The 25,458-nt window shown below is 45.6% G+C and overlaps 1 protein-coding gene across 1 annotated transcript in view; it reads left to right on the plus strand.

Moving 5' to 3' along the window:
- The window catches only part of ELAVL4 (ELAV like RNA binding protein 4), a 303,168-nt gene that overhangs the window by 258,876 nt on the left and 18,834 nt on the right, over window positions 1-25,458 (plus strand). Inside the window, 2 exon segments of the mRNA XM_030205825.1 lie at window positions 16,998-17,151; window positions 22,014-22,032. Of these exon segments, the coding sequence (XP_030061685.1) occupies window positions 16,998-17,151; window positions 22,014-22,032 (173 nt within the window).

A 25,458-nucleotide genomic window follows, 5' to 3' on the forward strand; every position in this document is an offset into this window, starting at 1 on the left:
CCCAATGCTCAGAATCTGATGATTCCTCAATTTATCCAAGAAAGCTATGCCCGAGCCCTGCTGGATCCAGTGCACACAAGAATTAGAGCATCAGTGCTGCATTCTGTCGCTTAAGAGTTAGTGATGAAATAAAAAGTTTGATTCCAGTTAGGAATATTAGTATCCATCTGGGACAGAGACCCCTTTCTCCTGGAATGGTGGCCCCTATGAAAACTGTTAGAACTTAGTCATCTCTCACAGGCAAATTAGTTGTTCCCCATTTACTTGGGTACCAAATCTAGAGTGCAGCAGAGGCGTAGCCAGACTTCGGCGGGAGGGGGTTTCAGAGCTCGAGGTGAGGGGGCACATTTTAGCCCTCCCCCACCACGCCAGGTACCTTTGCTGGCAAGGGTCCCCAACCCCCACCAGCCGAAGTCCCCTTCAGCACCAGTCTCCGAGTCCGGTGCGTTCGCTGATCTGGATTCTGTTTCTGTGAGTCCTGGGGACGTCAGGACTCACAGAAACAGAATCCAGATCAGCAACGCGCTGGAGACCGGCGCTGAAGAGGACTTCGGCAGGCGGGGGTTGGGGACCCCCGCCAGCAAAAGTACCTGACGGCGGCGGTGGGGGGAGTCAAATGTGGCGAGGGAGGGTTGGTGGCAGGGGGGGTGAAAGCAGGGGGGCCAGGGCTAAATCTGCGGGGGCCCATGCCCCCGTGGCCCCACCTAGATATGCCCCTGGAGTGCAGGCCTACTTGCGGAGAAGCACACTGTACTTAAATCAGAGCCTGAATGGCTTGATAAACAGGTCTAACAGGCTCTCAGATCTCTCCATAAGAAGTTCCCTCATTGAGGTAGGGCCCAGTAAGAAAAAAATCATCATATTTAAGGACCCCAGATTTTAGTAAATAATCAAAGGAAGCTCCACTCTCCATGAGTCTAGTAAAAGCCAGTCATTATGGACACCAGGTGCACATGCTTCTCTGGTAGGGATAAATTGGGTTGGCACTTGAATATCAAATCTATTAATCTAAACTATCCTTTGTTGGGAATCCTACAAAATAAAGTATCTACAGTCCAAAATAGGATAAAAGTAAAAGTTCTAACCCCCGGTAAACGTTAGCGCGGGACAGTGCTACTGTTTACCACATGGTAAAACCTACACTAGCTACTTAACACGGCTTAGTGAAAGGGCCAATGTGACTTTGGCAATTATGTTTCAATCATTTTTATTGACACATATTGAAAACAGATAACAGTCTTGATCAATGAAATCGTACAACAGCAAGGTGTCAACCTTTTAACATATCTTTCCCCAAATCCCAAAACTCCCTTTCCCAAACCCCTTCTCTGCAACCCCACCCTGTCGTCCTGGACACTGATTCTCTACCTCATGTAAAAGTTCAACAAATAACTCCAGGTTCTTGGAGTCAGGGTCACCCAAAAGGGTTCCCAAAGTGGCTTGAAAATGTTTTCCAGTAGTATACGAAAAGTAGGCGATCCATTCTCAGCTGAGCAATCATCAAATTTCTCCAGTGCTGTACGGTAGGACCTTGAACATCTAGTCATAAAGTAAATATCACCTTCAAAGCAAGCAAAATGGCTTTATGCAGAAATTTCAGGAGCCCCTTGGTCATTGAATCTGATTTAACAGAGACTCCAAACAACAGTAGCAGGCTCTGAGGAATCATGCAGCTCCATAAATTATGACTACAAGTCAATAAACCAGTCCAAATTGCCCCCACCACTGAGCAGTGCCAAAACATGTGACCAAGTGTAGCCTCAAGAGTCCTACACTTAGGACAAACTCCGGCTGTGTAATTGGAGAGCAAACTTATAAAGGGTTTCTCTTTGCTGATTATTCACATGATACTTGAGTATTCCAAGAACAAAGGGCCTCTTCTATCAAGCTGCGCTAGTGGTTCCCATTCGGCAATAACAACGGAGCCCATTCAATGTGTATGGGCGTTCGCCAAGTCCGGTAGAGAACAAATACAGGTTGTATTGTGGTTGAATAAGTTCGGTGTGTTTCAGGCACCATGAGGGTCGAAAGGGAGGGAAGGTTGTATATTGTCCAGTACGATCATTGATTTTGCTGTGTTGCCGGGTGTGGGGAGTTAACATTAGATCAGTAGGGTAAGCCTTTTTGAACAGGTTGGTTTTTAGTGATTTCCTGAAGTTTAGATGGTTATGGATTGTTTTCACAGCTTTTGGGAGTCCGTTCCATAGTTGTGTGCTTATATAGGAGAAGCTAGTATGTTTTGTATTTGAGTCCTTTGCAATTTGGGTAATGAAGGTTTAGGTATGTTCGTGATGACTCGGTTCTGTTTCTGGTTGGTAGGTCTATAAGGTCTGTCATGTATCCTGGGACAACACCGTAGATGATTTTGTGGGCCAGGATGCAGATTTTGAAGATGATCCGTTCTTTTATAGGGAGTCGGTGTAGCTTTTCTCGGAGGGGTTTGGCGCGTTCGAATCTTGTTTTACCAAATAGCCTGGCTGCTGTGTTGTGGGTGGTCTGGAGTTTCTTTGTGAGTTGTTCTTTACATCCCGCATAGATTCCGTTGCAGTAATGTGCATGGCTTTGTACTAGGTTTTGAAATATTTCTCTCGGGAAGAACGGTTTTACGCGTTTAAGTTTCCACATTGAGTAGAACATTTTTTTTGTTACGGAGTTTACTTGGCTCTCAAGAGTAAGGTTGCAGTCGATTGTGACGCTGAGTATTTTTAGGCTGTCTGAGATAGGGAGGGTGTGTTCTGGGGTGTTTATGGTTGTGGGTTTAAATTTGTTGTGTTGAGATGAAAGGATGAGGCAGTGTGTTTTTTCAGTGTTCAGTTTCAGTTGGAATGAGTTTGCCCACGAGTCCATAATGTTCAAGCCTGCCTTGATTTCATTGGTTATTTCTGTCAAATCGTGTTTGAAGGGAATGTAGATTGTGACATCGTCTGCATAGATGAACAGGTTGAGGCCTTGATTGGATAAGGACTTTGCCAGTGGGATCATCATTATGTTGAAGAGTATTGGTGATAATGGTGACCCTTGAGGTACTCCGCGGGCTGCTTTCCACGGTGGTGATGTGTTTGAGTTTGATTTAACTTGGTATGTTCTGATGGTTAGAACACCCTTGATCCAATTAAGTATTTTTCCACCAATCAATCAATCAAGTGGTCAAGGAGTCTTATTAGTATATTGTGATTTACCATGTCGAATGCGCTCGACATGTCGAATTGGAGGAGAAGTATGCTTTTACCTGTAGCTATTTCCTGCTTGTATTTGGCCAGGAGAGTGACTAGGACAGTTTCATTACTGTGGTAGGGGTGGAATCCTGATTGTGATTCATGTAATATAGAGAACTTGTCCATGTAGTCAGTAAGCTGTTTGGTCACTATGCTCTCCATCAGTTTAACTGCTAGTGGGATAGATGCAACTGGTCGGTAGTTGGCAAGTTCAGATGTTTTTTCTTGGTATCTTTTGGGATTGGGGTGAGCAGGATTTTGCCATATTCCTCAGGGAAAAGACCTTGTTGGAGCATGTAATTTAGGTGGGATGTGAGGTCTGTTGTGAAACGGTCAGGGGCGGATTTTAGTAGGTAGCTGGGGCAAGTGTCTAGTTTACAGTGGGTGCTGGAGAACCTTTTGATCGCTTGGGTGACTGTTTCGACGGTGAGGAGTGTGAAGGTTGACCAAGTTCGATCGGCTGGGTATTCTCCAAGGTTTGGATCCAGACTATTGATGAAGTTTTCCATTTCAGTATTGTTCTGAGGTAGCATTTTGCGTAGGATTGTAATTTTTTCATTGAAGTATTTAGCGAGTTTGTCTGTAGATGGGATGTCTGTATTGGTTGCGGTGACTAATGTAGTGTCTAGTAGTTTATTCACAAGTTGGTATAGTTTCTTCGTGTCTTTGTTGTAGTCAGGCCCTATTTTAGTTTTATAGTATGTCCTTTTATGCTCCTAAATCTAGGTGCCACTTATAGAATACGTTTAGGCAGAAATTTATTCCGCATAGATTTTTGAGGCACCATATATAGAATGTAGCCCAATGTGCCCAACTAAACAAGTGCCTAAAACCACGTGCATCCATTTACACCAACAAAAATGTGGTGTAAATCTCGACGCGTAGCTGTAGGCGCACTGGGCCATTTTCTATAATTACAGGTGTAAATTTCAGAACGCCCACGAAATGCCCATTTCCCCGCCCATAACCATGCCCTTTTTTGCCTGCGCACATTAGAAGTTTAGCACACTTTGGTACAGAATAGACTTAGCAAGTTGTGCACGTAAATTCGAATCAGTGCCAATTAGTGACCATTATTGCTTGTTAAATGCTCATTAGCTTGTTACACTTGTTAAGTTACACACATAGTGATAGAATTTCGGCAAGGATCTCTAGGGGGGGTCCTTTTACTGTGGTGTGCTACAAAATGGTCTGTGGTAGTGTAGGTGTGGGTTTTGGCCTCACACAGGATCACTTTTCAGCGCACCTGTAAAAAATGCTTTTGGGGGGGGGGGGGCTGAAAATGGACATGCGCCAAAATGAAAATTGGCGCATGTCTATTTTGGGTCTGAGACCTTACCACCAGCCATTGACTTAGCGGTAAAGTCTCATGCGTTAACTGGGTGGTAACGGTCAACGCGCGTCAGAATGCCCATTATTGCCCACACGCCAGAAAATAAAAATATTTTCTGACGCGCATATCGGACGCGTATCAAAAATGGAAATTACCGCCCGGGCCATGCAGTAGCCGGGCGATAACTCAGAATAGATGCACACTGGGCTTATGCGGCTTAGTTAAAGCATCCCTAGGTGCGCTATATAGAATCTCCAGGAATGTGGATATGTCAGGCTTTTTGTCAATGATCAATAAAGTTCTTAAGGAACATCTGGTGCATTTCGCTGTTTGGCTTTTGGTCCATCTAGTCTGACTAGGGTTACCATATTTTGTCCCCCCAAAAGGAGGACACATGCCCCGCCCCCTCTCACGCCCCACCCCACCCCCTTTCACGCCCTTGCTCCTCCCCTGTCACATTTTCCCCTCCCCCCTGTCACACACCCCATCACCCCCCTCCCCTTACCTTACTACTGCCCTGGTGGTCTAGTGACCTCTTCGTGGCAGGAAAGAGCCCCCTCTTTCCTACCCGGAGCGCTGCCCTGCATGCATCCTTCCTGTTCGTGATCTCGGCGCCGATTCAAAATGGCCGCCGAAAGTTGAAGTCTCGCGAGGTCACTTCAACTCTCGGCGGCCATTTTGAATCAGCACTGAGATCACAAACTGGAAGGATGCATGCAGGGCGGCGCTCCGGACAAACGGGCAGATTGGCAAAACCCGCCCGGTTGCACGGACATGTTCTCAAAAAGAGGACATGTCCGGGTAAATCCGGACATATGGTAACCCTAAGTCTGAAAAGAAAAAAGCAACACTGGGCCTTCAAGAGTGGGACAACAGGAGTACTTTATTAACCAAGGACCCGACACGGGCCGTGTTTCGGCGCCAAAAAGGCGCCTGCCTCAGGGGTCAATTTGTAGATGTAGTAGTTAGACAGAGTTCAAGATATAGGTGCCTTGAAAGACAGCCTCAGTAACTTGTATTGATTTCGCTATCGCGTGAATGAAAAGGGCTCCGATAATATCCAAGTTACTGAGGCTGTCTTTCAAGGCACCTATATCTTGAACTCTGTCTAACTACTACATCTACAAATTGACCCCTGAGGCAGGCGCCTTTTTGGCGCCGAAACACGGCCCGTGTCGGGTCCTTGGTTAATAAAGTACTCCTGTTGTCCCACTCTTGAAGGCCCAGTGTTGCTTTTTTCTTTTTGGTTTCTCTTATTGTATACTGTATTACCCTCTCTGCCTGTACTAACCCTAAGTCTGACCAATACAGTGGCTAGAGCTGTGTCTGGCGTTCAATGCAGGTTACACTCCTCTGTGCCTTATTTAAAGTGTGAGGATCATTTAACCTTTACCTTGATTCTGTCCTCTTTCTATTTAGGGATCCTTTGTGTGTATCCCATGCATTTTTGAATTCTTTCATTGTTTATGTCTCCACCACTTCTACTGGGAGAAGGGTTCCACTCTTTTAAATTTCATCATATAACCAAAAATATGTTCCTAACAGAATTTACTACAATATCTTGGTCTCTCCAAATGGAATCACACTTCTGAGTCATAATTTACACCTAGTATAACCAGCATACACTTTCTATAGTATTCCGTGCCAGTGTCTAGCTAGCTCCAAAAATACACTGTGAAAATATTCTTTTTATAAAACATCTGACATGTAAGCGTGTAACATTTGTACAACTTTTAGAAATCATATCCATGTGTATTTAGACAGACTGTCTTATATCTTTATTTTAATTATATATGTGTTTTTTGTGCCAAATCCAGAATGGTAGAGGATGTGTGTGTGGGGGAGGGAGGGGGAGGAATTGGGAAAACTTGTGCATCTGGTGGAAGGTGAATAGGATGTGCCAGGGGCGTATCTGGACTCTGGCAGTAGGGGGGGCCAGGGCCAGAGGGAGGGGGCACATTTAGCCCCCCCCCTGGCACCACCGACCCCCCCTCCCCCCCGCCATTGCCAGAGCCCCCCCCTGCCACCAACGACTCTCTCCACCTCCTCTCCCGCCGCCAACCCTCCCCCGCTGACGCTGTTTACCTTTGCTGGCGGGGGACCCCAACCCCCGCCAGCCGCTGAGGTCTTCAAAGTTCTTGTTCGTCGTCCTCCTCTGTGGCCATGCTGTACGCTGCTGATTCGGAGTCTGTCTGACGTCGCACTACGTTGTATGCGCGTACAACGTGGTGCGACGTCAGACAGACTCCGAATCAACAGGGTACAGCATGGCCACGGAGGAGGACGACGAACAAGAACTTTGAAGACCTCGGCAGCTGGCGGGGGTTGGGGTCCCCCGCCAGCTGAAGAATTATTTTTAAAAGCAGGGGAAGTGGACCTCGGCTGACGGGGGTTGGGGTCCCCCGCCAGCAAAGGTAAACAACATTAGCAGGGGAGGGTTGGCGGCGGGAGGGGGGCCAGGGCGAAATCTGCGGGGGCCCAGGCCCCTGTGGCCCCACGCAGATACGCCCCTGGGATGTGCATGGAGAACAGAATCAGCAATTTTAAAGCTCTGCTCCCATGCACATGTGGATTGAGCAGGGGCGTATCTGGGGTTCGGCGGTAGGGGGGACTAGAGCCAGAGTGGGGGGGGGGACATTATAGCCCCCCCCCCGCCACCATTGCCACCCCCCCTGCCGCCGTCACCACCACCCCTCTACCGCCGCCAACACCTACCTTTGCTGGCGGGGGACCCCAACCCCCACCAGCCGAGGTCCGCTTCCTCTAAAAATATTCCTTGAGCTGAGGTCTTTTAAGTTGTTCGTCCTCGCTCCCACTCCTCCGTGCTGCTGTTCAAACTCTGTGGAATCCACTTTCGGAGTTTGAACAGCAGCACGGAGGAGTGGGAGCGAGGACGAACAACTTAAAAGACCTCAGCTCAAGGCATATTTTTAGAGAAAGCGGACCTCGGCTGGTGGGGGTTGGGGTCCCCCGCTAGCAAAGGTAGGTGTTGGCGGCAGTAGGGGGGGTCCAGGGCGAAATCTGCGGGGGCCCAGGCCCCTGTGGCCCCACGCAGATACGCCCCTAGGATTGAGGTAGCACTAGAAGTTGGATCAGAGAGACAGGATGTGGCAGAAGAAAGGCTCCGCCAGCCAGAGAGGCAGCTTTCAGCGCTCTTTGTGTTGTGAGCCACTGATGTATGTGGAAGACCAACCTGTCTGTTTGGGGGGGGGGGGGGGGGGGGGGTTGGAAGCTGGAGCGATACCGGTCTGGGTGCGAGGAGGGAAGGGGCCAAGAGGGAGGGAAGGTACAACTTTAGGCGGCCCCTACCATTGGGCAGCCCTGGGCATTTTGCCAGGCTCACTCAATGGTAGATACATCCCTGCACTGAAGCTTCCAAAAATGTCTTGATTTCTCAGTAACAAACAGAGGCTTATCTGCGTGGGGCCACAGGGGCCTGGGCCCCCGCAGATTTCGCCCTGGACCCCCCTACCACAAACCCTCTCCACCTCCCCCTCCCGCCCGCCACCAACCCGTCGCCGATCTTTGCTGGCGGGGGACCCCAAGCCCCCGCCAGCCGAAGTCCTCTCTTCCGTGCAGGATGCAAGTTTCAACGCTTCCTGTTCTTCTGAGTCTGACGTCCTGCATGTACAACGTGCAGAACGTCAGAATTTGGAATTCAGTCTGACGTCCTGCGCATTGTAGGTGCAGGACGTCAGACTCAGAAGAACAGGAAGCGTTGAAACTTGCAGCGGCGCAGCCTGCATGGAAGAGAGGACCTCGGCTGGCGGGGGGGTTGGGGTCCCCCGCCAGCAAAGGTAAGTGACAGCAGCGGGGGAGGGTGTCATTGGTGGCGAGGGGGGGGGTCCGGAAATGGCGGGGGTGGGATCGGTGGCGCCGGGGGGGGGGCTAAAATGTGCCCCCTCCCTCTGGCTCTGGCCCCCCCTACCGCCCGAGTCCAGATACGCCCCTGGTAACAAATACCTACTGTCGACACAAGGTGCAATCATTTGTCCTGACAGCAGATTGCAGAATTTTCACCAATTCTTTGGCAGTGGTAGCGGCATATCTCCATATGCAGAAGATAGAAGCTTTCTTGTAGGTAGTACCTGCACATATCAAATCAAATTGTCTGGGTGCTTACACCAAATCACTATTCACTGAGCTTAGGGTTTCCTATAAATTACCAGAAATTTAACATCATTCCAGCTGAGAAACGAACTTTTATGAGCTCTTCTGAATTTGGTTGAAGCAGTGGCATTCCTAAACTGTTCACTACCCAGGGCAGGTCACTGCTGCCCCCCTCATCCCCTGGCACGTCACCTCCCCAGAGCGTCACGTCACCCCCCCCCCAAAGTGCATCCCCCCCCGACACATCACCCCCCTGAAGTGCATCACCAGACCTTTTTCTCCCAGTAAGGGGGTGTGCGGAGCAGGTGTGCGGCTGTCGGCTCTACCGGCCCCCTGCCCCAGAACAGGAAGTAACGTTAAAGGAGGCAGGGGTTCGGCAGAGCCAACAGCCGTGTGCCTGTTCTGAACACCCCCTTGCTACCTGCACCTGGGGCGGACCGCCCCCACCGCCCTGCCCTTGGTACACTACTGGGTATAAGCAAAAGTTTTCTTACCATACAACAAAACGACTTTATCCCGACCTTGCCCCTATCACTGTCGCCCCACCCCCCTTACTACCCGCTTCATTGCTCATCACTGGAGAAAGCAAGGCTGCAGAGACAGCGGGAGGAGAAAAAGGAGGAAAATGGAAGCCTATCGGCCACTAAAATCTTTTGCAACTGAGAGGTCAGTGTGGAAAAGGCACAAAACCAGAGTGGAACTGCCAATGGAGGCAATGGGAGGGGTGAGAAAGCAGTAGAAACAGTATTGTTTTGCTTTGGGTGGGAGGGGATTCTTGGCTTTTATTAGATAAGACCTAAAAACAGAATCTTTTTTAATAGTTAATGTGATGTCATTCAGTTGAGCCTGACAATAGTATCCTGATGGCTGAAGATTTAGGTATGGAGTAGGTGGAACTGTATTAAAGTGGTTCAAGGAATTTGTTTTAAGAAAAGAACTTATAAAGTAAGGAAAGAGTCTTAAGTTATCAACAGAATGGAACGCAAACTGTGGTGTCCCGCAGGGGTCACCTTTGAGGGGCATAATTGAACGAAAACGTCTATCTCCATGGGCGTTTATCTCCGAGAACGGGTCCGTGAAGGGGCGGACCGAACCGTATTTTCGAAAAAAATAGACCTCCATGTTTTATTCGACAATTTGTGAGCTGGGCGTTTTTGTTTTTCAGTGATAATGGAAAATGAAAGCGCCCAGCTGAAAAACGAATAAATCCAAGGCATTTGTTCGTGGGAGGGGCCAGGAGTCGTAGTGCACTGGTCCCCCTCACATGCCAGGACACCAACCAGGCACCCTAGGGGGCACTTTTACAAAAACAAAAAAAAAGGTAAAAGAGCTCCCAGGTGCATAGCACCCTTCCCTTGGGTGTTGAGCCCCCCCAAATCCCCCTCAAAACCCACTGCCCACAAGTCTACACCATTACTATAGCCCTAAGGGGTGAAGGGGGGCACCTACATGTGGGTACAGTGGGTTTGGGGGGGTTGGACGACTAAGCATTAAGCAGCACAATTGTAACAGGTAGGGGGGGATGGGCCTGGGTCCACCTGCCTGAGGTCCACTGCACCCCCTAACAACTGCTCCAAGAGACCTGCATACTGCTGCCAGGGATGTGGGTATGACATTTGAGGGTGAAAATAAAAAGTTGTGAAACATCATTTTTTGTGGTGGGAGGGGGTTAGTGACCACTGGGGGAGTCAGGGGAGGTCATCCCCGATTCCCTCTGGGGGTAATCTGGTCATTTAGGGCACTTTTTGGGGCCTTATTTGTGAAAAAACAGGGTCCAGGAAAAGTGCCCTAAATTCTAGCTACAAACGCATACTTTTTTTCCATTATCGACGAAAGGCGCCCATCTCTCCTCGGCCGATAACCACGCCCCAGTTCCACCTTCGCCACGCCTCTGACACGCCCCCATCAACTTTGTACGCTTCCGCGATGGAGTGCAGTTGAAAACGTCCAAAATCGGCTTTCCATTATACCGATTTATTCGTTTTTGTGAGATAAACGTCTATCTCCCGATTTGGGTCGAAATCTAGGCGTTTTTCTCTTTCAATTATAAGGTGGTTTGTCACCTTCTTTATTGCATATCTATTTAAGAATGATGGGTAATGAGTTGCCTAAGCTTGGCATTTCGGTATATTCATATGCTAATAACATTTTTTTGTTTTGTGAAGCTCGGGCTGAGATTGCAGACACTATATTTTTGTTGAAAATGATTGTTCTTAATACTGATAGTTGGACAAAAAATGAATTTTATTAAATTGAATAGTTTAAAAACTAAAATTGTATGGTTTGGAAAGTATGATCTGGTGTTGGAAAAGATTAGATACAGGAGAGATATTAACGATAGAGAATCATTCTAAAGTTTTGGGCGTCATACTAGACTCTGCCTTAACCTTTGAGTTACATGTGAAAGCTTTGTCCAAGAAATTCTTTTTTGAACTGCGGCAACTTAGAGCAATTCACTCTAAACTACAATTTAAGGGATCCTTTTACTAAGGTGCAGTGAAAAATGGCCTGGAGTAGTGAAGGTGCAGGTTTTGGGTGCGTTCAGTTCAATTTTTCAGCATGCCTGTAAAAAGGCCTTTTTTTAAATTTTTGCCGAAAATGGACGTGTGGCAAAATAAAAATTGGCATACGTCCATTATGGGTCTGAGACCTTACCGCCAGCCATTGATTTAGTGGTAAGGTCTCATGCATTAAATGAGCGGTAATGATCTACGCACGTCAGAAAAAAAATATTATTTTTTGGACGCACGTCAAAAATGAAATTACCACAAGAGCCCCACGGTAGCTGGGCGGTAACTCCAAATTGGTGCATGTTGGGTGGGCGTAGGCACTCACGCAGCTTAGATTGGAGGAGTAGCCTAGTGGTTAGTACAGTGGACTTTGATCCTAGGGAACTAGTTGGATTCCACTGCAGCTCCTTGTGACTCTGGGCAAGTCACTTAACCCTCCATTATCCCAGGTACAAAACAAGTACCTGAATATATGTAAACCGCTTTGAATGTAGTTTGCAAAAACCACAGAAAGGCAGTATATCAAGTCCCATTTCCCTTTCCCTATTTGAGATTCTACATGGAATGTTGCTACTATTAGAGATTCTACATGGAATGTTGCTATTCCACTAGCAGATCAGCAACACGGCTGCGCAGGCTTCTGTTTCTGTGAGTCTGACATCCTGCACATACGGAAGAATCACAGAAACAGAAGCCTGCACGGCCACATTGGTGATCTGCAAGGGCAGGCTTCTACATGGAATGTTGCTAATGGAGGAGTAGCCTAGTGGTTAGTGCAGTGGACTTTGATCCTGGGGAACCGAGTTCAATTCCCACTGCAGCTCTTTGTGACTCTGCGCAAGTCACTTAATCCTCCATTGCCCCTGGTACAAATTAAGTACCTGAATATATGTAAACCACTTTGAATGTAGTTGCAAGAACCTCAGAAAGGCAGTATATCAAGTCCCATTTCCCTTTCCCTAGTAAAAGGGCCCTTAGTTTTAGATCAGTTGCTCAACCAGTTTTATACTCCCATATTTTGATTATTGCAATTAATCATTTGGGTGCTGTAGCAAAACAAATTACACTGCCAGGTTGATTTATGGTCTAGGAAGATATGATAGGGTGTCACGTTTGTTGAGGGAGTTGCATTGGCTTCCAATTGATTCATGAATTCAGTTTAAAATAATTTGTAAGGTGTTTAAATCTCTATATGGCGAGTGTTCTGATAAGTTGATTGACTATTTAGATTTCCATTCTTCTTTTACATCGGTACGATCTGGTCATTGTTTGAAATTAAATTATCCTACTTTTAGGGGTCTTTTAAGAAAATCAATGTTAGAACCATCTTTCTCGTGCTAAACTACTAGAAGATTAACTTACTATACTTTTAGAAGAATATTGAAAACATTGCTGTTTAGTGGAAATAATTAAGGTAAATGAGATTATGATATAAGATCTCATTTGATAAAGGTCTATAGGGGCCCTTTTACTAACCCATGTAGGGGCCTACATGCGCCTAACATGCGCCAAATTGGACTTACTGCCCAGTTACCACGTGGCCCTTGTGGTAATTTCAATATTGGCGCATGTCTGCTAGGCGCGTCTGAAAAATATTTTTTATTTTCTGACGAGTGGAATTTGACGCACGTAGACCATTACCACCTGGTTACCGCATGAGACCTTACCACTAGGTCAATGGCTTGCAGTAAGGTCTCAGACCCCAAAATGGAGGCGTGGCAATTTTCATTTTGCCTCATGTCCATTTTCGGCCAAAAAAAAAAAAGGCATTTTTTGGTAGGTGCGCTAAAAAATAATTCTGCGCACCGACAAAACACGCGTCTACACTACCGCAGGCCGTTTTTCTGTGCACCTTAGTAAAAGGACCCCATAGTTTTCCTTAACTGGAGGAATTAATATTGTTATCCGCTTAGAATCTTTTTGGAAAGTCAGCAGAAGATAAAACTTTGAATGGTATAGCGTACTTTCTTCTCTACAAAATTATGTGGTTTGAGCACAAGGAGTTTTCAATGTCATATTGAAGGCTATACAGTGGATAGTAGAATTAATTTATAGTCTTCAGAGTTACATTTTCTGTTTTCAAACTAGAGCAATAGAATTTAAAGCAATTTAAAGCAACAATCTTTACTTGATAAAAAAAAATGGGAACCTAAATGAATCAGGGAAGAACATTAAGAGCTTTTGTAGAATACACTACTTAATTAATGAACAGGCATAAAGAACTAAAGAAAGAAGACAAGTTTAGTATGTTTTTGATTTAAAAAAAAACCTAGGGTCTGATATTCAAAGGATTTATGCTCCCAATTTTGAGAGCTGGCCTCTTTGAAAATTTGCTAAGGCTAAGTTCCTAAATTTATACTCAAAATATAACTAAATACAAACTTAGGAGCATAAAAATGGATAGCAACAGGATCAGATTTAAGGCATGGGCTTATAAATCTAGGAAAATGAATGGCCGGTCTAAATTTATAAGCATACCAGTCAATATTCAGCCGGCAGTGGTGTTTTTCTCAGCGCTAACTGTTGCCGGTTAAAATAGTCCCAGATAGTCAATGCTGTGCCATGTCCAAACACATGCATTATATATTTGGGCATATTCGGGCATGCACTGCCTGCCAGCACTTATCTAGGTGCCCTGATATGGAAAGTTTAGCCTTAGAAGTACTGTGAACTGTTGCTAGGGGTCAGTTTGGCCATTTTTGAACCCTGAGCCAGATGGAGTGAAAGCGGAAGGACACAACTCCCACTCAGCACACTAGACCACCCAGGATCACTTCCAGATAAATCCTGGGGGTGGTGGAGGGCTCAGAGGAATGGGGGTGGGGAGGATTGGTTGGGGACAAATGAGACGGTGCCTCTCCTGGCTGTTTAAATCACCTGGATGGAAAACAACAAAGCAGATCAGTAGAGAATAAAAAATAGACTTTATTGATAAAAAAAAACCCATCTAAAATAAAATGCCCGACACACGCCGTGTTTCGCCCAGCAGGGCTATTTAAAGGTCCTTATTATCAATGCCTTTAACTGTGCATACCAGTAACTATGAATGTCCAGGAAATAAAATAGGTATCTTCTCAAACACGAGATTAAAAAGAGCACAAACTAAATAACTCTACCAGATGATGACGTGAAGGAACCGTCATATACCCTCGTAACTCAGTAATTACATACATATTTTATTTCCTGGACATTCATAGTTACTGGTATGCACAGTTATAGGTATTGGTAATAAGGACCTTTAAATAGCCCCTGACGCAGCCCTGCTGGGCGAAACACGGCCTGTGTCGGGCATTTTATTTTAGATGTTTTTTTATCAATAAAGTCTATTTTTGATTTTCTACTGATCTGCTTTGTTGTTTTCCATCTTGGAGTTTGCAGATCGTCTGCCTTGCTGTTTTCTTGCCCCCCCCCCCCCCCCCCACCCCCGGTTTAAATCATCTGCCTGGGGCTAACCAGGCCTTTTCAGCAGTACTTAACCACATAGTGCCACTGAAAATTATTATTATTATTACATTTGTACACCGCACTTTCCCACTCAAAGCAGGTTCAATGCGACTTACATAGTAATAGGGATTACAGGATATTGAGAAAGAAAATAAAAGTTAAGTATAGCAGAATAACAAAAGTGATAGGTAGGTAGAGAAGGATAGGGGTAAAGTGAGTAGAAGAGGTGTGATCAAGGATAGAAGAGGCGGGAGGGGAATGGGCTACAGGATGAGCATAGGGAGTTTTGGTGGGAAAGATAGTCAAGGTCATTGTCGTTGTCTCCTGGATATGTGATGGGTAGTAGGGTTCATAGAATTAGTTTGGGTCATTAGGATAGGCTTGCCTGAACAGATGGGACTTTAGTGATTTCCAGAAGGGTAGTTAGTCCCTGATGGATCTGATAGGTCTGGGGAGGGCATTCCAGAGTTGGCTGCCTAAGAAGGAGAAATTGGATCCATAATAGGTTTATATCTGAGTCCTTTGCAATTGGGGTAATGTAGATTGAGGTAAGTGCGTGAAGTTTCAGACATGTTTCTGGCGGGAAAATGCCTGGTTAGCACTCAACCCGAAACCAGCTACTTTTGGGGGGCATTCCAGGCGCGGAGTTGGTACTACTACTACTTATCTTTTCTATAGCGCTACTAGGCGTATACAGGTACTTAACCAATTAAGTGCGATATTTGGCACTTAACGCATAAATAGAAGCGCATAAAATGCAGTCCTATCTTTATGCGTTTCTATATAGCCAGACTCACTCACACACACAAGGAGTGACAGGGGCTACATATACTGCAGCAGGACATGTCTATCCACTCCTACCCTAGCTGATGTAATATTTAACCATCTCTCTGACCTCATGTGCAACTTTCTTTAAATTAGTCACCTTTTCTTTCTAACTCCTCCTACTCTCTTAACTATCTATATGTTACATCTTTGCTTATACCCTTCACTATCAGTTAAAATGTTCTATTACGTATTGTGTTGACATTGTAAGTAGTATACTATGCCATACTTTGTGTTGTTATTTGAATATTTTTACTGCTGTAATTGCCTATTGCTCATGTTTGGTCTATATTTTACTGTACATCGCCTTGAGTGAATTCCTTCAAAAAGGCGGTAAATAAATCCTAATAAATAAATAAATAAATAATTTAACTGGGTATAGTTTGGCTGACTCCTTATACCCTGAAATTGAATGCCAGAACCCGGACATGACTCAGATTGACTCTAAGGGTATCATGCCCACAGATTTGATTCCTAGGCCCAGCTTCTGCTCCCCCTGAGCATCTGGGGCTAGAGATAATGTGGAAGCAGGCAGGGCCGGTCTTAGCAAGTGCGGGGCCCTATGCAGACCAATTTGATGGGGCCCCATCCTAGCCCCGCCCCACCCTAGCTCCAGGGCCAGCCACCCTCCATCTGAGCTCCAGGGCGGCCACCCCTCCTCCAAGCTCCCGGGCCATCCCCTCCGAGCTCCAAGGCCCCCCAGCTCCAGGGCCCCCCCCCCCCTCCCTCCCTGCCTCCTTCCCAGCTCCAAGGCCCCCCACCCAGCTCCAAGGCCTCCCATTCCTTCCCTGCCAGCTCCAAGGTCTCCCTGCTTCCCACCCAGCTTCAAGGCCCCCCTGCCTCCCACCCAGCTCCAAGGCCTGCTTCCCACTCAGCTCCAAGGCCTCCCTGCTTCCCACCCAACTTCAAGGCCCCCCTGCCTCCCAGCTCCAAGGCCTGCATCCCCCCCCCCCCCCCCCGAATTTTAAAAGTTTACCTCGTCGACGTCAGGTTACAGCGGCCGGCAGGTAGCAGCAGCAGTGAAAAGCGTGCGAGCTGCCTGGTGCTTCGGGAGCCTTCCTTTCCCTCTCTCAGCTCGGCGGGACCAGAGCTGAGAGAGGGAAAGGAAGTCTCCCAAAGCGCCGAGCAGCTCGCACGCTTTTCACTGCTGCTGCCACCTGCCAGCTGCTATAACCTGACGTCAACGAGGTAAACTTTTAAAATTCAGAGGGAGGGAGAACTGGAGCTTGGGCGGTTGGGGCGGGGCGAGTTCAGGCACGCCGTGCGGGATCCCCTTGAGCGCGAGGCCCTATGCAGTCGCCTCGGTTGCCTCGCCCTAAGACCGGCCCCGGAAGTAGGAGTGTCTCATCCACTGATCAATGATTATATCTAGTGGCCAGTCTTGGTGTGCACTGGGGTCCTGGAGAGAAGTGCAGTCTGTATGCAGAGCTTAACCAATAGGAGAGAAACTCCTAGGTAGCTACAAATGAAAAATTCTGGTGCTATAAGGAAAATAAATTGTTCCTGAGAGAAACTTAAGCACTTTCCGTTAATTTATTTTCTTTTTTTTTCCCCCACTAGGTTTCATATGCTCGCCCAAGTTCAGCATCAATCCGAGATGCCAACTTATACGTTAGCGGCCTTCCTAAAACAATGACTCAGAAAGAGCTTGAACAATTATTTTCACAATATGGACGCATCATCACCTCACGAATCCTGGTTGATCAAGTTACAGGTTAAAACCTTTTTTGATATATTCATTTTTTTCTAACTATACATATTGGAACATTCTCAGCTTTGCAAACTGAAATCAACTTCTTGGCTGCGTCTTATCAAACTTCTTGCCAATTGCCCACCCGTGTGGTATGATAATGAGAAATAATCCATCTATATTTGTGGTTCTCTTGAGGAAGCGTTCTTTCCACTTGACCCATATAGATAATCTACTTTCCTGCTGTAGCGTAAAGGAAATGTCTGTTGTGAGAATCTTTGAACATGTTGTGACCTTGAGCAATGCCATCAGATCCTTAATGAATATAGCTGTATTACCCTTTGGCTTAACCATGTATTGTAATTTAGATATATAATAATAATAGTAGTTAATCCTGCTGTAATGCATCAACTCCCTTTTTATGCAATGAAGAACGTGAGAGAATAGCACATATTTTGAAGAAAACTACAACAGAAAGACTACGGGCTGTTTTACATGCATGAAAAACTAGAAGTCAAATAAAAGAACAGTGGATCCAAAAAAGAAATCCTCTCACAGATGGTGTTTCCTAAACAAGGTCTTTATTTCACATCAAATCAATAAAAACGACCCGACCACAAATCGTGTTTCGGCCGTAGCGGCCTGCCTCAGGGGTCTATGAATAAACATAAACATAATAATTAACATAATATATATATACATACTCAAAGACTTACATTGATCTAATTTTGTACATATATAAATATATAAATAATCAGACTTCAAAATTATAAAAAACACACAATTTGCAAGATCTGTGTATGTTAAAAGGAATGTACCTATTGATGTTTGATGCAAAAAAAATGATAAAACAGACGACTCACAATCAAATGGATTCAAAACAGAGATATCTACAAACGAAAAAACGTAAGAAATATATAAAATTGTATAAATAATAATTATTGCCCAAATAAATTTATTAAATAATACAAAAATAGAAGGATATCACATATAAAAAATCAGGGAGGGATACAATATTGTCAACATTTATACTAAAACCAAATAGAAATGTAAAATGTTCCATATTAAAAATGAATCTGTGAATTTTTTACAAATGAATCAGAAAATTTTGTCAAATACCGTATTTTTCGGACTATAAGACGCACTTTTTTCCCCCCAAATTTGGGAGGAAAATGGGGGGTGCGTCTTATAGTCCGAAGGTAGCGATTTCCATCCCTCCCTTCAATTCTCGGCGGCCATTTTGAATCTCGCCGAGACTGTCAGGCAGCATACAGGAGGACGGAGAGCAGCGCGCTGGGCAGGAAAGAGGGGGCTCTTTCCTGCCCCGACGTCACTAGACCACCAGGGATGATCGCGTGACGTGAGTAGGGAGAAATGGTGACAGGGCCGGGGTGAGGGCGATCCCGAACTCGGACAAGACGCACCGGAGCACCTAGGTTTTAGAGGAGGGAAAAAGGGAAAAAAAAAATTCCTATTTCCCTCCTCTAAAACCTAGGTGCGTCTTATGGTCCGGTGCGTCTTATAGTCCGAAAAATACGGTAAATAAATAGCAAATCTTAATACTGTATCAGTATCAAAAGCATATTAAATATAATATTTAAATAAACAAATCAAATGTTATAACATTAAGTATAAAATGTTACCTGTAAAATGAATATTAAATCTGAAACTATTACGTATAAAACCTGTGTACATGTGTATCATCTCTTGAGTCCGCTGCCACTTGTCACTCATCTTCCACTGTAATTAAAAGCCATGAGACTATTATTGAAGATGGTATAGCTGTATTTTATATGTTATGCTTTTCATCTGACTTATCTTGGAAGTTCCAAAATATCTGGTGGGGGAGGGGGGAGGAGAGGGTTGTTTTATAAAACACCGATGATTACTAAGGTGCGCTATGGGCGTGTTAGCATTTTTAACGCGCATAAATGGTTTACACGCATTAAACACTAACGCGCCCATAGAAATGTATAGGCGAATTAGCATTTAACACGCCTTAAATTTAAAGGCGCGTTAGAAACGCTAACCCACCTTAGTAAACATACCCCAAAGTTTTTTGTTCCCTGTGGGCAAACCTGTTTTATCTGCAGAATAGGTAAAATTACCCCACATAAACTGCAAGTAAGGTATGTGGGTTGACAAGAAGGCATGTCTTTTCACAGTCCACGTGTAAGTGTTCCAGGGGGGTGGTTTGGGTGGAGCAGGTGTAAATCTTTGCATCTGCTTTATGACCACAATTTCTGCAGGTTTTATGAGGCTATGGTCCTTATTTTAGAAGCTCTACTCGTGTTTTGGATGTCTGAAAGCCAATATTTAGACATTCATATTACATGGACATCCAAATCTTGATTTTATAAAGACAGGGTATGGATGTCTAAAACTGCAGTGTGTCCTTATGGCAAGGGGCATGGTCTGGGTATGTGGGACTAGGGAGGAGCCAAATATGTACATCCAAAGCTGATTTTAGAAGAAGGGACGTCTATGTCCAAAAAGATGGACGTTAGTATTTAAACCTGGTACTTGGCATGTCCAGATTACAGAAGGGTTCTCTGACTGATCAGCTCTCCACTGGAGGAATTAAGGGAAGTCACCCCCCATTCATCCCCCACTGATTGTGTCCACCCCTCCCTACAGGGCTGGTGTTAGACATTAAGGGGCCCAGGGCAGTGACCAGGGAGGGGGCTCAAAAGCAGACCTTCAGTCTATGCTTCCTTTAGCTTCAGACAGATTTTGGGGGCCCCTCATGACATGAGGGCCCATGTCAATTGCCCTGTTTGCCACCCCCTAACTCCAGCCCTGCCTCCCCCAAATGTGAAACTGGCAAGGGATACTGAGCTCTGTGACAGCTTCAGAACTATGACTAAAATATTTCTTTAAATTAACTTTTACTAGACCTCTGTGTAAGGTAGAGCCTAATGGTTAGTGCAGGGGCTGATAATCAGTGACCCTGTTTCAATCTCATTTGGCTCTTTGTGATTTTATTTTTAATTGTGAGGCCTCCATGGATGTACAAGTCCCTGGGGTTTCTTATATACCATCTCTAGCCCAAATGCAGTTTGAAGCGGTCTACATTCATGTACAGAAAGTATTTTTCTTTCCCTGGATGGCTCACAATTAAAAAAAAAAAAAAAAAGTGGGAATTGAACCAGGGTCCCCTGGCTACTACTTTAACCATTAGACTATGGTCCCTGTTTTGTAAGCCATGCAGTTGTCACACAAACATTTTAGTGCATTCTAACACTAGAGACACCCATAGGATTATAAAGGGTGTCTCTATCGTTAGTGTGTTGCTTAGTAAACAGGGCCCTATGGACGTGGACGTTTATTATTTTTGTTTTGGGATTTTTTTTGCTCACACCTTTTTCAGTAGTAGTGCAAGGTAAGTTACATTCAGGTACTCTGGATATTTCTCTGTCCCTGGAGGGGCTCACAATCTAATTTTGTACCTGAGGCAATGAAGGGTTAAGTGACTTGCCCAAGATCACAAGGAGCAGCAGTGGGATTTGAAGTGGCCATCTCTGGATTGCAGGACCAGTGCTCTAACCACTAGGCCACTCCTCCACCCTGAAGAATCTTGTTACTCTTTGGGGTTCTACATGGAATGTTGCTACACTTTGAAATTCTGCCTGGAATCTTGTTATTCTTTAGAATTCTAGAATCTTTATTTATTTTAGATTTGCTCACACCTTTTTCAGTAGTAGCTCAAGGTGAGTTACATTCAGGTACTCTGAATATTTCCCCTGTCACAGGAGGACTCACAATCTAAGTTTGTACCTGAGGCAATGGGGAGTTAAGTGACTTGCCCAAGATCACAAAGAGCAGCACTGGGATTTGAACCCAGCACTTCTGGATATCAAGACCGGTGCTCTAACCATTAGGTATATTTATGTGATCATTGCATAACAGGGATGTTCTTGATGCCACAAAGGTTTTTTTTTCACTTACAATAATTATGTTCCACACTATCCAATGTCCTAGGTGGATCACATTTAAAAATATATAATTAGAACAATTAAGCAACATAATTGTTAGACAAAAAACAGAGAGGTCTGTGTCCCTCAGTTTGCCGTGTTCATAATTTGGACGTTATCAGTTTGTAAAATGGATATTCATGCTGCACGCCAGCAGCACATGGACATCCACTTCTCATATATTTTAGAACAGGCTGTACGTCAGCAGATCCGGTTTTAAATACTATTATCGCCACTGAAGAACTGGCCTGGGCATCCTTATTCTGAGTTGGATGTCCTTGCTAAAATGCTATTCCACACGATAAACACACAGAGGTTCCTAGGTTGAACTGGAGGGACTACTACTATTACTACTACTACTTGTCATTTCTATAGCGCTACTAGACGTACGCAGCGCTGTACACTGGACATGAAGAGGCAGTCCCTGCTCGACAGAGCTTATAATCTGATCACGACAAACAGGACAAATAAGGGATAAGGATAAAGAGTAGCAAGATTCCAGAATCCCAAAGAGCAGCAAGATTCCGGAATCCCAAATACTACTACTACTACTACTACTACTACTACTACTACTACTACTACTACTACTACTACTACTACTACTACTACTACTACTACTACTACTACTACTACTACTACTACTACTACTACTACTACTATACTACTACTACTACTACTACTATCTACTACTACTACTACTACTACTACTACTACTTATCAGGAGTGGCCTAGTGGTTAGAGCGGGCTAGTGGTTAGAGCACCGGTCTAGCAATCCAGAGGTGACTGGTTCAAATCCCCACTGCTGCTCCTTCTGATCTGGGCAAGTCCCTTAACCTGCCATTGCCTCAGGTATAAACAGAGGAAATATCCAGAGTACCTGAATGTAACTCACCTTGAGCTACTGCTGAAAAGGTGTGAGCAAAACAAGGGTGTAGCCAGACACACAATTTGGGTGGGCAGAAGAACCTCCCTGTCCCACAAGTAATTGGTCTATCCCTCTCTCGCCTGCATGCCCATAGAGTCTCTCAAACATCCCCCCTCCCCCGCATACCATTTAAATAGCAGATTTTCACCAGCAAACTAATAAACACTGCTCATGTTGGCCCCACAGTCTTCCCTCTGATGCAACTTCCTGTTTCTGCATAGGCAGGAATACGTCAGAGGGAAGGCTGTGGGGCCGGTGTAAGCAGTATGTATCAGTATTTGCTTGCTGCAGGCAAAGATCTGCTATTTACAAGGTATGCAAGAAGGACAGTTGTTGGGAGTTTTCGGCTGCTGGGGCTTGGGATCCCTGCCAGCCACATCATAGGTGTACTGCTAATGGGTGGGCCTGAACACAAAGTGGGTGGGCCAGAGCCCACCCTTGGCTATGCCACTGGAGCAAAATCTAAATAATAGACGTACACAGCGCTGTATAATGGATATGAACAGACAGTTCCTGCTCAACAGAACTTACAATCTAATTAGGACAGATAAACAGGACAAATAAGAGATAAGGGAATTACTAAGGTGGGGTATGATAAAACATGGCTACTGAACAGAGTAAGGTTAGGAGTTAAAAGCAGCATCAAAAAGGTGGGCTTTTAGCCTAGATTTGAAGACAGCCAGATTGACATACAGGCAGGAAGTCTATTCCAGGCATGTGGTGCAGCAAGATAAAAGGACCGGAGTTAGCAAGGTCTCAGCAGCTGCTCAGCTCCAAAAGGCAATGGCTGGCAAGCAGAACCAGTCACTAGTGGATAGCCAGCCTCCTTTAGGTGCCACTCCAAGTTGCCCGGTCCTATGACACGTTACAGTGTGAGCACATGAGTCCCCAGGGCACACTCAGCCAGCCAGTGCTGCATCATTCTGTATTAATTGAACCTGGTGCAAACTCCTTTTCGTTTGACCAAAATCCAGAGTGTTGCAGTAGTCTAGCCATGACCACTGTAATCAGACTCATCTTCTTGATATATGGAAAGAGATGTCATAGTTGCCGCAGGTGATAGAAGCAGTTATTAAAGGTCGTTTAAATGTAGGGGATCAAAGTAAGCGACGATGAGTCTAGCAGTATCCTAAGATTCTAAGACCTGTTTCTTTCATTTAGCGAGTCATTGAGTTGAATGCAGACAATCAGTTCTATAAGTTTTCCCAGTAAAGGGATGTTAGACAGTGGTCAGTAGTTTTCTAGCTACTCCTGGTCAAGGAAGCTCTTTTTACAGTGGGCGGCAAGACATAGCCTTTTTTTTTTTTTTTTACTGCTGTTAACAACTGCCTTTCCATGAAAAGAGGAGCCAACAATTTTAGTGGCCCCTCTGCTTGCTAGTTACTACTACTACTACTACTACTACTACTTAACATTCTAGAGCGCTACTAGGGTTACGCAGCGCTGTACAATTTCACAAAGAGAGACAGTCCCTGCTTAAAGAGCTTACAATCTAATAGATAAGAGTGAGACAAATATAGGACAATCAAGCCATTGTGACATCACTGATGAGGTTGGCTCTTAGGCATTGGTGGAATGAGGCATTATGACATCACAATCTCAGCTCTGGTTAAATCACTGCTATATGTAATACTACTACTACTACTTAACATTTCTAGAGCGCTACTAGGGTTACACAGCGCTGTACAATTTAACAAAGAGTCCCTGCTCAAAGAGCTTACAATCTAATAGATAAGAGTGAGACAAATATAGGACAATCAAGCCATTGTGACATCACTGATGAGGTTGGCTCTTAGCATTGGTGGAATGAGGCATTATGACATCACAATCTCAGCTCTGGTTAAATCACTGCTATATGTAATACTACTACTACTACTTAACATTTAGAGCGCTACTAGGGTTACGCAGCGCTGTACAAATTAACAATTAAGGACAGTCCCTGCTTGGAAGAGCTTACAATCTAGTTGTACTCCATCCGATATTCAGCCAGAAACGGTTCCTAACTAGTTAAATAGCAGTTAACCAGCTTAACTCTAATATTCAGCGCAAGATAGCCAGTTATCTCTGCTGAATGTTCATGGTTAGTGTATAGCATAACCAGCTATATCGCTTGATGTAACTGGCTAGCCAGGAATATTCAGCCCTTCGCTGGTTGTTTAGCAGCCAAAGTGGACACCTAAATAGCAGTCCTATCTTTGGCAGCTGTAAACCTAACCAGCCAGCGCTGAATAATGACATAGCTGGCTAAGGTTAAACTGGCCAAAAAAAATGAATATTTAATGCTTCACCGGAAATGGCCATGGCGTTGAATATCCGGGTTTAGCACTGACTGTGGGACTTAGCTGGCCTGCCTCCCTTGGGCTGACTATTGGCCAAACTATCTTTGCAAGACAGAGGTCAAGGGGCCAAGATGTATAGGTCTTTCAAAAATGTTTGAGAGCTCTGTTATCTGGTTGATTGAGTCCCAGATGGCTGTACAGGAGGGGAAATGAGGAAGTCTTCTCCTTATTATCTGATGGGAAGCTCAGTGGATATGCCTGTAGGCAGGGCCGCCGAGAGACTAGGCCGGGCCCGGGGCAAGGCCGCCCCCGGGACCCCGCCCTGCCCCCCCCCCCAAGGTCACTGCCGCTGCTCCCCCCTCCACCCCCTTGAGGTCACCACCGCTCCTCCCCTGAGATCGCCGCAGCCACTGCTCCCCCCCCCCCCCCCCCCCCCCCGAGATCGTCGCCGCCGCCACTCCCCCCCTCCATCCGCCACCGGGCCGGGCCCCCTGCATTGAAATCGCAGTCTCACCTCCGTGAAAGCAGCGCTGCAGGCAGCAGAACGCTTCCTTTCAGCCCTCCTTCCCTCCTCGTGTCCCGCCCTCGCGGAAGTTACGTCAGGTGAGGGGGACACAGGGATGGAAGAAGGGCCGAAGGGAGGCATCCTGCTGCCTGCAGCACTGCTTTCACGGAGGTGAGACTGTGATTTCAATTAAGGGGCAGACGGTCGACGATGGAGGGCGGTGGGACTGCAACGCCGGGCTCCCCCCTGGAGGCCTGGGAAATTTTGTCCTCCCTGCCCCCCTCCTCTTGGCGGCTATGCCTGTAGGTCCTGATGGAGACTTTTGATTTTGCTGGTAAAGTATGTGGCAACATTACTGCTGGTCAGTTGTTACTGGAAAGACTGGATGATGCAGTAGACCTTCTACTATTGTGAATAGTTGCTTTTTTCAATGTGTAGCCTGTTCAGTGTATTGACGGTGGGGGGGGGGGGGGGATTGGCTACTGTTAATGCCTTGCGGTACATTGCCATGCATTTTCTACAGTTGAACCTGTCTTTGTCTAGGTGAGATGTATGCCATTTTCTTTCCAGTTTATGTTCTTGATGCTGAAGGACCCAAAGGTTAGGGTGAACCAAGGGGAGCGTTTGTGTATAGAGTATAGGACTTTC

The sequence above is a fragment of the Microcaecilia unicolor genome, chromosome 6 (genome assembly GCF_901765095.1).
Source record: "Microcaecilia unicolor chromosome 6, aMicUni1.1, whole genome shotgun sequence".
NCBI lineage: Eukaryota > Metazoa > Chordata > Amphibia > Gymnophiona > Siphonopidae > Microcaecilia > Microcaecilia unicolor.